This window comes from Thunnus thynnus, chromosome 6 (genome assembly GCF_963924715.1).
Source record: "Thunnus thynnus chromosome 6, fThuThy2.1, whole genome shotgun sequence".
Classification (NCBI taxonomy): Eukaryota; Metazoa; Chordata; class Actinopteri; order Scombriformes; family Scombridae; genus Thunnus; species Thunnus thynnus.
Window position 1 is genome coordinate 19,676,395 of NC_089522.1, and position 14,032 is coordinate 19,690,426.

Below are 14,032 nucleotides of genomic sequence, written 5' to 3' on the forward strand. Positions count from 1 at the left end.
TATCATTTAACTTCATACAGAATAAACCTAAACGAAATCAATACTTGGTGTGACCACAGTTTGCCTTTAAAACAGGGCTTGATACACTTGTGCACAGTTTTTCAAGGTACTTGTTCCAAGTATCTATTTGGCACAGTTCCTCTGTGGATTCAGGCTGTCCCAGTGTCTTCTGTCTCTTCATGTAATCCCAGACTGACTCGATGATGTTGAGATCAGGGCCCTGTGGGGGGGGCCATACCATCTGTTGCAGGACTCCTTGCTCTTCTTGTCACTGAAGATAGTTCTTTATGACTCTGGATGTATGTTTAGGGTCATTGTCGTGCTGCAGAATGAATCTAGGACAGATCAGACGCCTCCCAGATGGTATTGCATTATGGATAAGAATCTTAACATTCAAGAATCTTAACATCTAAAGTGCCTTAATGTGATGTTTGTACAGAAGGGTGATATGCAGGTGTGAAAGAGCCAAAATAGAGATAAGAAAACCATCCACTTTGGTGGCAGAGTGGTTACACATTTGTGGTGAGACAGATGCTGAGTTGCCTGTACCTGACCTCTGACCTTTCTGTGGATTGAAACAATTTTAAAAAATTCCCTTAGAGGGATCACATGAACAATGTACTCTGGCATGTAGGATTCTTCTGTCACCTGTTAAGCAAGTTCAGAAACAGAAAGAAAAAGGGGTGTCATGGGAGGGACAGAAGAGGTAACTGGAGCAGGTATTCTACAGATCTGCTATAACCTGTTTATCTACTTCACCAGTCTCCAGTTACAATACTGGACTTGGGCGGCCTGTGTACTATGGGAGTTTTCCCATTGGCCACTAACATAACACAAGATGGGAAATGGCCTGAAGCACCTGTGCTGAACCCTTAAACTGACAAAAATTAGACCACAGACCCCCATTTGATAAAATTTTGTCCCAGGGTCCCCCATCTGATTTGCTTTTAGATGTTTTATTACAGAAAGTGTATGAAACCCATGACTAAAATAGTCATACATTCTGTTATTGTTAGTTATGGATGGAATTATAATGAAAATAAATGATTACTCTTTCGGGTAATACTCCAATGGGGACCATAAGGAGCTTTGGGGGTCCTTGAGGGTGTCCCCACTCTGAGAACCACTGATTTAGTGGATGGCTGCCAAGTATAAAGTTAGTCTGACATTGGTACATACACGACAACACAATCAATACCCATAATTTTCTTGATGGATATGTGTAGCCGACCGATATTTAATCATAAATATCACATGAAAAATAATTTAAATTACTCTTAGGCTTCAGGTCAAAGTAAAATACGTATTCCGATAAAAAAAAAAAAAAGTCTAAATTTCAGCTATTTCCACGACAAGTTACACCGGTTGGGTTAAGACTGTAATATGAAACTGACTTCCCTGCGCTGTGCTCTCGCCGCTCAGTCCTGTAGTCTTGGTGACGGAGAGCTCCGCTCAGATCACTGCACCTGCTCTCATTAAAATACAAAATATCACCGTAACACAAGGATTTTTATTCGACTACAAGTATTTTCCCCGATAATGGTAAGTAACACCAACCTAGCTTGAGCTATTGTTAGCTGCTCATTTAGCACAGAATGAACAGAAAGATGTGTTTGCTAGCTTGTGTCAGCGCGGTTAACATACAAACAGACACGGGACAGGCAGGATAGCAGCCTTTCTTTGTTTTAAATGGCTATAATGGTGGTAAAGCTGTCTTTTTGAAATATATATATCAGCTTAACGCTAGTTTGCCGCTTCTCTGCGCCACAGAGGCGGACATTATCGTCTTTATTTGCTGCAAGTTAAGCGGTTTGCCTGGTGTAATGGCCATGCATGCAGCCTCAAAGGTTACACAAACACCTCTCGAAGGAAATGCATTGTCAAAAACTAGTTAGCTGACATGGTTTGTTGTCTTTTGCAGGTGGCTTCCTACATGACAAATGGAAAAATGCATCATCATCGGAGCAACACACCCGTGTCCTGGCCTAACGAAAATATTTGCTAAGAAGCAGCTGCAGTGATAGCAAAGGTGTCCAATAAAACGCAAGAAAACTACAAATCCCCCCTGCAGAATTGTGATATATACTGGGATCCCATAAGATAACTAGATGAAGCAATTCTTCAGCAGCACAGCAACACTAGTGGTCCATAAGGATATATTACAGTGATTTCTTATCTGGATGACAGGTGTGTGGCTGATCATCCCAGACAAAATACAGATGTGACAGGAAGCATGGATATCCTGCTCTAACTCCCTTATACCCCGAAGATAAATATAGGATAAGTTACGTGTGTGACTGCACGATCGAGAGTAGTCATGCACAGCCCTGCCCCTGAAATTGTGGCAGGGTACTCTAGTGGATGTGTGGTGGATAAAGATGCTAATCCGGAGACAACCTTGGGGAGTGCCTACTCTCCGGTGGACTACATGAGCATCACCAGCTTCCCCAGGCTGCCAGAGGACGATGTGATGTCCGGAGAAAACACCCTAAAATCTCGCAAGGATGATGACAACGTCTTGAGTGAGCAAGATACAGGTCAGTCAGCCAGATCAGACACAATACGCTAAAATATACTGGAGTGTGTGTTTTTAGGTTGCTGTTCAGAAGAGGTCATTTGGCCTGGAATCATCAAGCTGCATTGTTTCTCTGTGAGATCATTTTTGAAGGTTGAATTTGAAGTCAAATAGGTGCTATTTTGTGCATAGCATGCATGCAGAATTCAGAAATCTGTTTTTGCCTCTTAGTAAGAATGGCAACATTAAACTGACAGTTTTGTGAATGGGGTTTGGTGGAGAAAACAGCTCATATTGGGTGTCTACTCATTCCTGTTCAATCTAAGCCTTTTGGTTTGTGTTGCACGTCTCAGACCCGGATCTGTTTTTGAAATCGGCTCGACTCCAGCGCCTCCCCTCCTCAGCCTCTGACCTGGCCAGCCATGACATCGCATCCCTGCAGGAGACCACCAGAGACCCCTTTACAGAAGAGTGTGCCTGCCAGCGAGATGGGCTGACGGTCATCATCACAGCCTGTCTCACCTTCGCCACTGGAGTCACTGTAGCACTCATCATGCAGATCTACTTTGGCGACCCACAGGTAGCGTTATATGCATGTAATTTGCCGTTGTACTTTTGCAGCCATGACAATTGATTATAGGATTACATGCAATTTCACATGCTTGATCCCTCCCACAAAACACCAAGTCAGTTCAAAGACATCAGCAGCTTCTCCCTTCCTTCATGCTTGTCCTGTCTCTTGCAAGGTCTTCAACCAAGGAGCGGTGGTGACGGATGTGGCTCAGTGTACATCTCTTGGATTTGACGTTTTGGGAAAGCAGGGGTCCAGTGTTGATGCTGCTATCACTGCTGCCCTCTGTTTGGGGATTGTCCACCCTCACACCTCTGGTTTAGGAGGGTGAGTTGTAAGAACATATTCATCTCTTCTAAACACTGATTTTCTTAGGCTTGGTTGAATATGATTAACAAGCTGGCTTTGTGTTCTGTTGATGTTTAGTGGTGGAGTTATGTTGGTGCATGACATCCGAAAGAATGAGACGAGAGTCATTGACTTCAGAGAGACCGCACCGTCTGGCATCCTTGAGGAGATGCTGCAGACAAATCTTGATCTCAGTGTAAGGCATCTCCTTCTACCTGTTAGATGTTCACTAAGAGAACAGAGGACCATTTTATTGTTATTGTTTGGTGCTGCAATTAATCTGTGCAACCTGCTCTTCTTGCTGCATTTCAGCCTGGTCGTCTGGTGGGAGTACCAGGCATGCTCAGTGGGATGCATCAAGCACACCAGCTGTATGGCAGGTATGGTATCTATCATGTAATGCTACTTTTATTAAGTAAATCTTTCCTCATGCAATCATGAATAGTTTCAAATGCCCTTCATAAATGAAATTTAATTGATATACAATATTATTTCCCCCCATTTTATCCAATTCTTTTTAGACAAGAATAGTAAAAGCTGATAATTACGTAAGCTATGATAAAGCCTGTGCTTTTCTCAGAGTGAAGGGAGTAAGATCTCATAGTGAAAGTATCACCAGCTGTGTTCAAAGAAAAGACAATGTTGTTGCTTTTTTTAGCCAGTGTCGGGCTGCAATTACACCGATGCTGTGTAATTATCACTGATGCTTCATCTGGTAAGAGGATGATGTTAAAGCCTGAAGATCAAGTGTAATGCTAGGCTGTTGTGCCAGAGCGATGGACAGTTATTTGCAAAATATTCTCTTTGAAAATCAGTTCAGAGTGTATGTATAAGTTTTAAGCATTTGTAAACCAAAAACCAATCTTTCATGACTTTTGAATTCCCCAGAATACCGTGGAAGGATGTTGTTACAATGGCAGCAGATGTGGCCAGAAATGGATTTAATGTTACGCATGACTTGGGTAAGTATAATGTAATGTAGTGCAAATCACTGGGTGAAGCCTCTGTCACTAATGTCACTTCTACTGCGATTAAAAACGCTGCATGGTCACCCAGCCCCATTTAAAGATTAGGTGTGATGTCATCTGCCTTTCTTGTCTCCTCTAGCTGAAGCCCTGGCTAAAGTTAAGGACCAAAACATTTCGGATGGATTTCGGGATTTGTTCCTCCCCAACGGCCATGCTCCCCTCCCTGGGCTCTTCAGCAGACGTCTTGATTTGGCGGCCATCTTGGATGCTGTCGCAGTTAAGGGGATATCCGAGTTCTACAGTGGAAACCTGACGCAGGAAATGGCTGCTGCAGTAAGGAAGAATTTTTTTCTTTTCCCCATCTCCAAGAATGATTATATAAGTCATTAATTCTGCATCAGCTCCATTGGAAGTCACTTTCACCCCTCAAACACTAAGTCCCAGTTGTGCTTTCTTCTTGGCTATTTACATTTTGGCTAGAGTGGGGTAATGATTCAGTACTGTACTCTTATCATGTTTCATGATCATATCATGATGAAATAATGATGTCAGGTTCATTAGTCTGTGGTCTAAATGAATGATTTAAAAAGACCATATTTTTTAGTCTCACAGAAAAATCCCACAAAATGAGATGTGAAACCAAATTAGGAATATTATTATTAGAAAATGAGTTGTAGTTAACATGCAGTTTGACACAAACAAATTTATCTTATTTAATAATTTGTTCTTTGCATATGTAAGCAGAAATTGTCATATACAAATAACTTATATTATTAATTATTTCAGATGTTACTGCAGCATAGTGACAAAACATAAATACACTATAAACAATAGTGTTCTTCCTCACTATGTGTGTAGGTGCACAGCTATGCAGCGAGGTAAACACGCTTCCAGTAAAGGTTGAGGACAGTTGATTGCCTTTGAGGTTTTTTACTGAAAGCAATCGTGAAACCGAAAACTTTACTCTGCAACACATTCAAAGGTGGTGATTGTAAATTAGAAAATGATGAGATTCCGTAAACAAGAGTTTGACTAATGTCACTGTGATAATGAATTCACACAGGAATTGGGCTGCAACTAATGATTATTGTCTTTACCAGTGAATCTGTCAGTTCACTGATTCTTTCTTGATTAATCACTTTGTTGTTTGGTCCATAAAATGTCAGTAAAAGGTGAAAAATGTTGAACACTGTTTCCAAAAGCCCAAGGTGATGTCCTCAAATGTCCAAAACCCAAAACAGTCCAAAACCCAAAAATATTCAGTTTACTGTCATAGTGGACTAAAGAAACTAGAAAATATTCACTTTTGCAAAGCTGGAATCAGAGAATTTGAGGGGAAAAAATCTCATTAAGTGACTCCACACTATTAATTGATCATCAAAATAGTTGGCGATCAATTCAATAGTTGGGATCACTTCTACATAGGCTTACCTCATTGTTTGACACTTTGGCCACCTCTTAATATGAATAAATCATTTATATGACTGAAAATGAGGAAAAGCATAATAGGTCCTCTTAAAGATTCTCAGAGGTCATATTTCTTGTAGGGCTATTGCATTAAAATTGGACGATTCCATTAAAGACCACATTTTTACATTAAATTTGATACCTGCATTACAGCTATATAAAGTAGTTCACTCATGAGGTTGGTTAGGATGTGGGCAGGTATCGCAGAACATAAAAGGGTAGCAATCTATAGCATAGCACACCACACTGTGACCTTTGCACTCTTTCTGCACTTTCCATTGTGTGCAATGCAAATGATTCAGTCTCTCAAATTGCAGTCTCTTCCCTTTACTCTTAGGGACCTGGGCTTTGTCCTTTTAATTTCAAAAGAGAGTGACTCAAACTTAAGTACATGTATCTAGCTACAAACCAGAGGTCAAAACAACTTACAATGTCATGTTAGGCTTTCTTTGACTATCAATACATTTGTGAGTATAGTAAATTAGAAGACTTTGCTGTGTTTTTAAAGGTGCAAGCAAGAGGTGGGGTGCTCACAGAGGATGACTTCGGAAACTACAGCACAGTTCTACAGAAACCAGTAGAGATCACCTACCAGGGTAAATACTATCAGTTACTATTTATAGTACATCAGAGCTGTTAGAGGAGGATCCCATACCATTTACTATTGAATCTGTATACATCAAGTGTACAATTTCTTCTAGTGCTTACCACAAATACATTATGTCCTTGAAATCTGTACTTGATAATGACAGACTTGCACTTTGACAAGGGAAGTGTGTTAACAATGTACACCTGCACACCTAAGTATTTGTTTGCATAAGCATGGGTTGTTGTTGACACAGCAGTGCAAATACAATGGTCATGACACCCATCTTGATATTCTGTTATTTTTAAATTTTCTGTTTCCTTGTGTGTTTCCTCTTCCTTTATATATTGCACATATTGTATTTTTTTAAATAATTATTCATGTAGATTGTTCATATCAATTTTGTGTCATAGACATTTGTTTTATTTGTGTATTGTATGACTGTAGAGCAGCAAGCTGTAGTTTTATTGTTACAGTTATAAGTTTAAATTTTCCATTCATAATTTGTTGTTTCTGAAGGACACCACGTGATGGCGGCCCCAGCCCCACATGCAGGTGTCGCCCTGATCACTGCCCTCAGTATCCTGGAGGGCTATAACATTACCAGCCAGATGCCTAGGAACAGCACCTACCACTGGATTGCAGAGGTAGTATATTAACTGTTTTACCCCTATACAGCATAAACAGTGAGCAAAGTGCAGCAATTCATGTAATATGTACTGTTGTGTTAATTTTATATTACTCTCCCAGTCTGTGAAGATAGCTCTGGGCCTGGCGAGCGGGCTTGGAGACCCCATGTTTGACACTTCTGTCTCAGAGACTGTCGCCAAGATGCTGAGGTAGAGATCCCCGATGTCTTTTAAATATATAATGTACTATATAAACCCATCCTAATTCAGTGAGGCATTCTCAGTGAACCCTGCCCTTTGTTGTTCCCATCTCCAAGTAAATCGCAGGCTTCCCTACTCCGCCAGATGATCAGTGACTCTCAAGCCTTCCCTGTCAGCCATTACACTCCATCATATACCTTGGAGGAGGGTGCAGCAGCTGCACAGGTCATGGTCATGGGCCCAGACGACCACATCGTGTCAGTTGTGAGGTATGCCATGCTTTAACTGAATTACTATTACACATTGTCTATTCAAGTAAAATTCCAGTGACAGTTAAGAGAGGATTGAAATTACTGGAAAACTTAAACTGAGACTTTTTTATTACTATTTTTGGCTCTTGTAGCTCTCTAAACAAACCATTTGGCAGCGGGATACTGACTCCTTCAGGAATCCTTTTGAATAGCCAGATCCTGGACTTCTCCTGGCCTAATAAAACACAGAACTCATCACCTAACCCAGTAAGTGTGCCGTTTTTTGTTTAATTGATTACAGTATTGATTGTTTTCTTATTGAAAGAATTGTTGTAGTTTCTCTTGGTCCATGTTTTTTGTTCTCATTGGCTATAGCATAACAACCTCCAGCCTGGGAAGAGGCCCATGTCCTTCCTGATGCCCACAGCAGTGAGGCCAGCGGTGGGGTTATGTGGCACATATGTAGCAGTTGGATCCTCCAATGGAGAGAAAGCTCTTAGTGGCATCACACAGGTTATTTACTCACTAAAATAATACATTAATTTCATGATTGATTGTTGGGTTTATATTCATGTGGAAATACATTTTTCTAGAGGTGCATTTTGACCCATGTTATTCATAACAATTAATTTACTAATGCGCAAATATTCAGTATATCTTATTCTGTTTTCTGATTCTTCACAGGTGTTGATGAATGTTCTGTCTTCACGTAAAAACATGAGTGACAGTTTAGCATATGGTAGACTGCACCCTCAGCTGCAGCCCAACACTCTACTGGTGGACTGTGAGTCTTTCCTATTGACTATTCTATTGTGTAGTTTGGTCCAAATATAAGAGTCCCTTCAAAAACTCTGAATTCAGTGCTTTAAGTAGATTAGCTTTTTAATTTCCAATTACAGTTGTAATTTCCTGCTATTAACATGCAATATGCATCTGGATATACAAACTAGACAAAGAACAATCCAATTGTGCCCTTGTAGCAGTATTTACATTGTCATCAGATTACATGTTTGTGTACACTATGGAAAACAGATGAATAGGTGGGACGGCAGCAAGTCATTTTATTGTCAATGAAAATTAAGTTGACAGGTGTAGGGTTACCATGGTTCAGTATAGACTTCCTGTGCTGTGAAAAGACAAATCCTCTGCAATGCTAAGTGGGAGGCAGTGGAATTCATGATGACAGGTGTTAATACTGTGAACCCCAAATTTCAAAATTAATTTCTTGCTGGTTTGAGGAATGAGAAATGAGTTTTTGGTATATTACATGATAATGCAGTACAGAGCAAAGATCTGGATGTTTCTGCATCTGAAGTTTTGGATCTGGCTGAGATCTATAAATGTAATCTGATTGTGGTTCCCTTTCAGTCATTTCACTTGGTACAGCACATTTAGAATGGGATATCATGCCACCGCATGGCCTGACTGAAGACACCTCTATTCATGCCTTTAAGGCAGATGATCTATGGTGATGTATGTGAGGCCCTGCCTGCACATATATACATCCATCACCATGGTCATCCTCAGTTCTTACAGTCTTCTGTCTGCCCCTGTCCTCAGGAGTGCGGCTTCTCTTTGACATGACAAGGACCATCATGAGACATGTCTCATTTGCGGCGAGGAGCTTTTGGTTTAAGTCCCCGCTGGTAACTGGGCTGACCACATGGAGTGCTAGCCAGCTGCAGCTTGGGCTGGTCGCTTGGACATCGGCTTGGACATATATGGTTTATTGGAGGGTATACAGGGGGCTTTATCGTCAGGCCAGTATACTGCCATTACTTTGTTGTTTGGCCAGTACAATACATCCTTCTTATCAACTTACCACCGTGCAGCCGAGAGACTGTAGGTGGAGTGGCCCTCTCCTCCACCGGCTCAGAAACCATTGCGGTTTGCAGGATTTTTCCTTCCTCCCAAACTGACAATGGTCAAAAACTGCCTGCCCAAGTTCCTGGACTTTGTCTCGGAGTTAACCTTGACATGGAACAAACTGCTGTCTACCCATGTCACATGGTGGCTGGACAGTATTTGGATCTGGATGGAGCCAAAAAAGTTTGGTCAATCCTCTGCCTATGGAGTTGTCCCTGGCATCTTATCTGGCTGTGTCCCACAATCATGGTGTGGGCAACTGGAGAAGATTTACTGAGCGCAGGCAGGCACCGTTCGTGGGCTGAACTCCGTCACCATGCTTCAGACATATCAAGCCATGTGTCTGGCGGAGCACTGGTGCACTGATGCCCCCCGACGGTCCGCTGGACCTCAACGAGGTCAGAATTGTCATGGATTGCATTCTCCGTATATCCCGCTGTGCAGCGCTCTCCCTGGGCAGAGTGATGGCATCTACAGTGGTGGCACAATACACCTGCGGCTGACTATCTCTGACATTCTGGATAGGGACAGGGCCGTTTACTTGGATGAACCAGTATCTGCTCAGGGTTTGTTTGGCCAGTCACTTGATGCCATCCAGGCAAAGTTTGAGCTTAGAGAGAAGCAAACAGAAGCTCTGCACAGCATCATTCCCAGTCATGACGTGATACCCAAGCCGCCCGTGACCTTTTGTGAGAGAGTAGATGTTGCACCCATTGGTGTTGGCTCAAATATGGAAACGTTTCAGCAGGGCAGAAGTGGACCTCTTTGCCCCCGGAGCAAATACCCACTGCCCTCTGTTCTTTTCCATAACGGACCACGACACACCTCTTGGAATGGATGTGCTAGCGCCCCCATGGTCCAACATGTGCCTGTATGCATTTCCCCCGGTAGAAATGATACTGCCTGTTCTGGAGAGGGTGTGCCAACAGGATCTGACGCCGATCCTGATGGCCCCTCGGGGGCCAGAAAGTCATGGTACGCTGAGATAATCAGTCTGCTGGCAGCGAGGCCCTGGCAGCTTCCTTTCCGCAGAGACCTCCTCTCTCAAGCGGGAGGAGAGGTGATTCATTCAGTTCACCCAGAACTGTAGCGGCTGCATGCCTACCTGTTGAGAAGTCCATTTTAATAGCTAAGGGTCTACCCCCAATTGTGGTGGCAAAGATCTAATGTGCAAGGGTATCATCCACTAGATGGTAAACGGTAAATGGACTGCACTTATATAGCACCTTTCTAGTCTTCCAACCTCTCAAAGCACTTTTACACTATAAGCCACGTTCACCCATTCACACACACACTCGGCAAGCTAACATGCAGGATGCTGGCACAGCCATTGGGAGCAATTTGGGGTTCAGTATCTTGGCCAAGCACACTTCGACATGCGGACTGGAGGAGTCAGGAACTGAACTGCCAATCTTCTGATTAGTGGATAACTCACTCTACTTCCTGTGCCACAGCTGCCTAGTAGGTCTCTAGGCAGGCCCTAGAGGCCTATATGCCTATAAATGGTGGGTGTTTGAGCAGTAGCGTCAGGACCGAAATTTAATCCCATTCAAGTGCTCTATTGTTTGACATTTCTTCAGGAGCTCACCTTCTTGCCATGCATTTCTTAAAGGGAGTCCACCAGCTGGGGCCTATGGTTAAATCCAGTGTCCCCTCATGGGATTTGGCTTTGGTGCTTGAGGCTCTTTATGGTCCCCCATTTGAACCCATTGAGTCTGCAGATATGAATTTTCTTTCATACAAGACAGCACTGCTTCTTGCTTTGACCTCCGCAAAGTGGGTGGGCTTTATCTGTGTATCCCTCTTGTTACCCCAGTTCACTTTGGATGGCTCCAAGGTTACATTGTGCCCAAATATGGTGTACTTGCCCAAAATAATCCCTGCAGCCTATAGCTTTATGGCTTTTGAGCTCTTGAGCTTTTGTTCCTCTCCTTTTGCATCCAAGGAGCAGAGGAGGTTTCATTCCCTGTGTTCTGTCTATGTAAGTGCGTGTGCATTTATGTGACTTGTCTGTCTGTTTTGCTAATCCAGCCAGGGGCAAAGCCCTGTCTAAACAGCAGCTTTCTCACTGGATTGTAGAGGCTATTTCTCATGGGCTTTGTTTAAAGGGGTATCTATGAGTGAAATCTGTGCTGCAGCCAGTTGGTCATCACCGCACACTTTTGTTCGGTTTTACCATTTGGATGTGACAGCCCCTTCAGTGGCTCATTCTTTCCTTTCTGCTGGGTCTATGATGCACTAGAGCGCAGGAGGTTTGACTCCAGCTTGGTGGCTGCTCTGCGGGGTTTGAGTACATGTCCTATACTATGTGTTGTACCGGGTGAATCGACTGAAAGGGAATGAAATGTTATGAATATAACTTCTGTTCCCCAAAGGAGAGGAATGAGGTACAACACTAGGTTGCCCCACTGCACAGTTGGGCTTGGTGGGATGACCGTGGTGATGGATGTATATATGTGCAGGCGGGGCCTCACATACATCACCACAGATCTGTCTCAAATGCGTAAATAGAAGTGTCTTCAGTCAGGCCACATGGGGGCGTGATATCCCATACTATATGTGTTGTACCTCGTTCCTCTCCTTCAGGGAACAGAAATTATAGGCATAATGTTTCATTTCAAGTACTAAGTCAAAGGCCACTGGATCTGTGTTTGGTTTTAAACATAATACTATGTCCTTCATGACTGAAAATCCTCAGACATGCATTCTGAGCATACTGTGATTGCTATACTTTCAGTATGTAACTCCTTTACCAGAAAAAAATATTTGAATACCAGGTGTAAATGCAGTTTTATTCGGTTTGACATTTATTATTCATCATTCATTCTTCCCACTAACCTCAGATCATTGTCCCTCTCTCCCACTGTCTCATCCTCTCCTACAGCTGAGTTTCTAGATGAAGACGTGGAGCTGCTGCAGGCCAAAGGTCACAAGGTTGAAAGGATTGATGTTCTGTCATTGGTGGAGGGCACCCGGAGAACTAATGACCTCATCATTGGGGTGAAAGACCCCCGTAGTGCTGATGCCTCAGCCCTCACCATGTCCAACATGCCCTAGTGCACCCCCCCCCCCCCCTATATTCAAACAATGAAACTTTGAGTAGCAGCTAGTTTTTGGCCTGTGGGGTACTGAAGAGTGTTACACTCTGAACATATATATCAGGTGTCCTGGTGTAAATAAATGGATTCTTTGCACGAATGAGCAGATATAAAATAAGCAATGATGCCACACCGTGAAGCCACCATTTAAAACACGTGCATGGTCCTCTGCGCATTCACTCCACCTTTCTGCTTTACAATTCTTCCACTACATTTAACCATTCCTCCTAATAACATATAAGATCACATAGAAAAGGGAAGAAGGAAATAATATTTAAACCAGTGATAAAGCCAGGCATTGTCACACGTGGAACAGACTATCCTAAACTGAACAGAGGCTCAACCATTTACCCTCCTGCTTTTTATATGGTGTTTAGCAGTGGTTAGATGTTGTTTGGTACAGTGACTGGAGTTTTAACTGTTGCGAACAATCAATAGCTCCTTGGGACCATTTGGTGCGTGTTAAGACTAACACATTAAAAATATGCCACAGAAATATGATAAGAGCTTCACATCTAAATTGATTCCTTTAAACATGAGGATTTGCTTCAGTTCAACAGGTGTTAAATATTAATAATGGTAAAATATGTGTATTTAGATATTTAATTTAAGATATTTTAGTTGTTGCACGATTTTGTTCCTATTTAAAGCTTGTCGCTTAAAGCATTTTTTTAGAGTGGGGATACTTGTTTTTAGAATGGGAACAATCAGGATCTTTAAAGATAAACTGAATGTAATCTGTCTATTTTTATATGAACGTTTGATTTCTACTGTTGTATCACAATGCATACAAACAGACATTTTAGAAAAGGCTGTTATGTTTATTTTTTGTGTATTTGTGAAATTATTTTAGGTAGTGTATTTGAAGTAAGAACAAATAGCTTTTGTAAAGCATTGCATTCTAAAAATGGTTTCGATTTGAGTCCAGAATGGCCAATGCTGACTGATCAAACTTTACTGTCTGTGTTGTTGGGTACTAGTGCAATATGGCTATTGATGCTTGTTTTCTGTACTGTAGAGTACCAGCACACATTTGCACAACACCTGATGTTTTATTCCATGTGCATTTGTTTTTAATAAAAATAAGCACCGTCCAAACCCAAGAAATAAAATGTTTGCACACATCCTAAGAATGAAAAATGTTTTCCCCTTTGTTCCTCCTTACACGGGCATTTTGAGCATCTGACCTACTGTAGAATGATTAAGTAGCTTGCTGCATTCAGACACTAGCAGTTGAGGGTGGGTGACTGATAGGAGTTTTGAAAGTGATGTATATTATAAATCCCACAGTCTATTGCTTATTGTTATTAATTATAAATGCCAGGTATCGATGAAAGGACACACTGATCAAGAGTCTGCTGTATACATTTATATGTAAGCTTTGAACAGTAAGTGTGTATTTAAGTGGGATCAGAGTCATCTTTATTAGCCAAGTATGTTACCATACAGGGAATATGACTCCAGTTTAGTGACTCTAAATGTACAAGATAACACTTTATAGTTTAAACACAAATGTGTGGGATGATATAATG

General features: G+C 42.0%; 1 protein-coding gene across 1 annotated transcript; it reads left to right on the top strand.

The window, feature by feature from the left end:
• The first annotated feature begins 1,176 nt into the window (after positions 1 to 1,176).
• LOC137184611 (glutathione hydrolase 7) lies at positions 1,177 to 13,640 on the top strand. The gene is made up of 16 exons (XM_067592437.1): positions 1,177 to 1,542; positions 1,922 to 2,537; positions 2,869 to 3,095; positions 3,262 to 3,413; positions 3,513 to 3,630; positions 3,747 to 3,814; positions 4,323 to 4,396; positions 4,542 to 4,735; positions 6,378 to 6,465; positions 6,975 to 7,102; positions 7,206 to 7,294; positions 7,402 to 7,554; positions 7,689 to 7,803; positions 7,912 to 8,049; positions 8,221 to 8,320; positions 12,287 to 13,640. Exons 2-16 carry the CDS (start codon positions 2,318 to 2,320, stop codon positions 12,457 to 12,459), a joined length of 2,037 nt encoding a protein of 678 aa, XP_067448538.1. The 5' UTR covers positions 1,177 to 1,542; positions 1,922 to 2,317; the 3' UTR covers positions 12,460 to 13,640.
• The last annotated feature ends 392 nt before the right edge of the window (positions 13,641 to 14,032 follow it).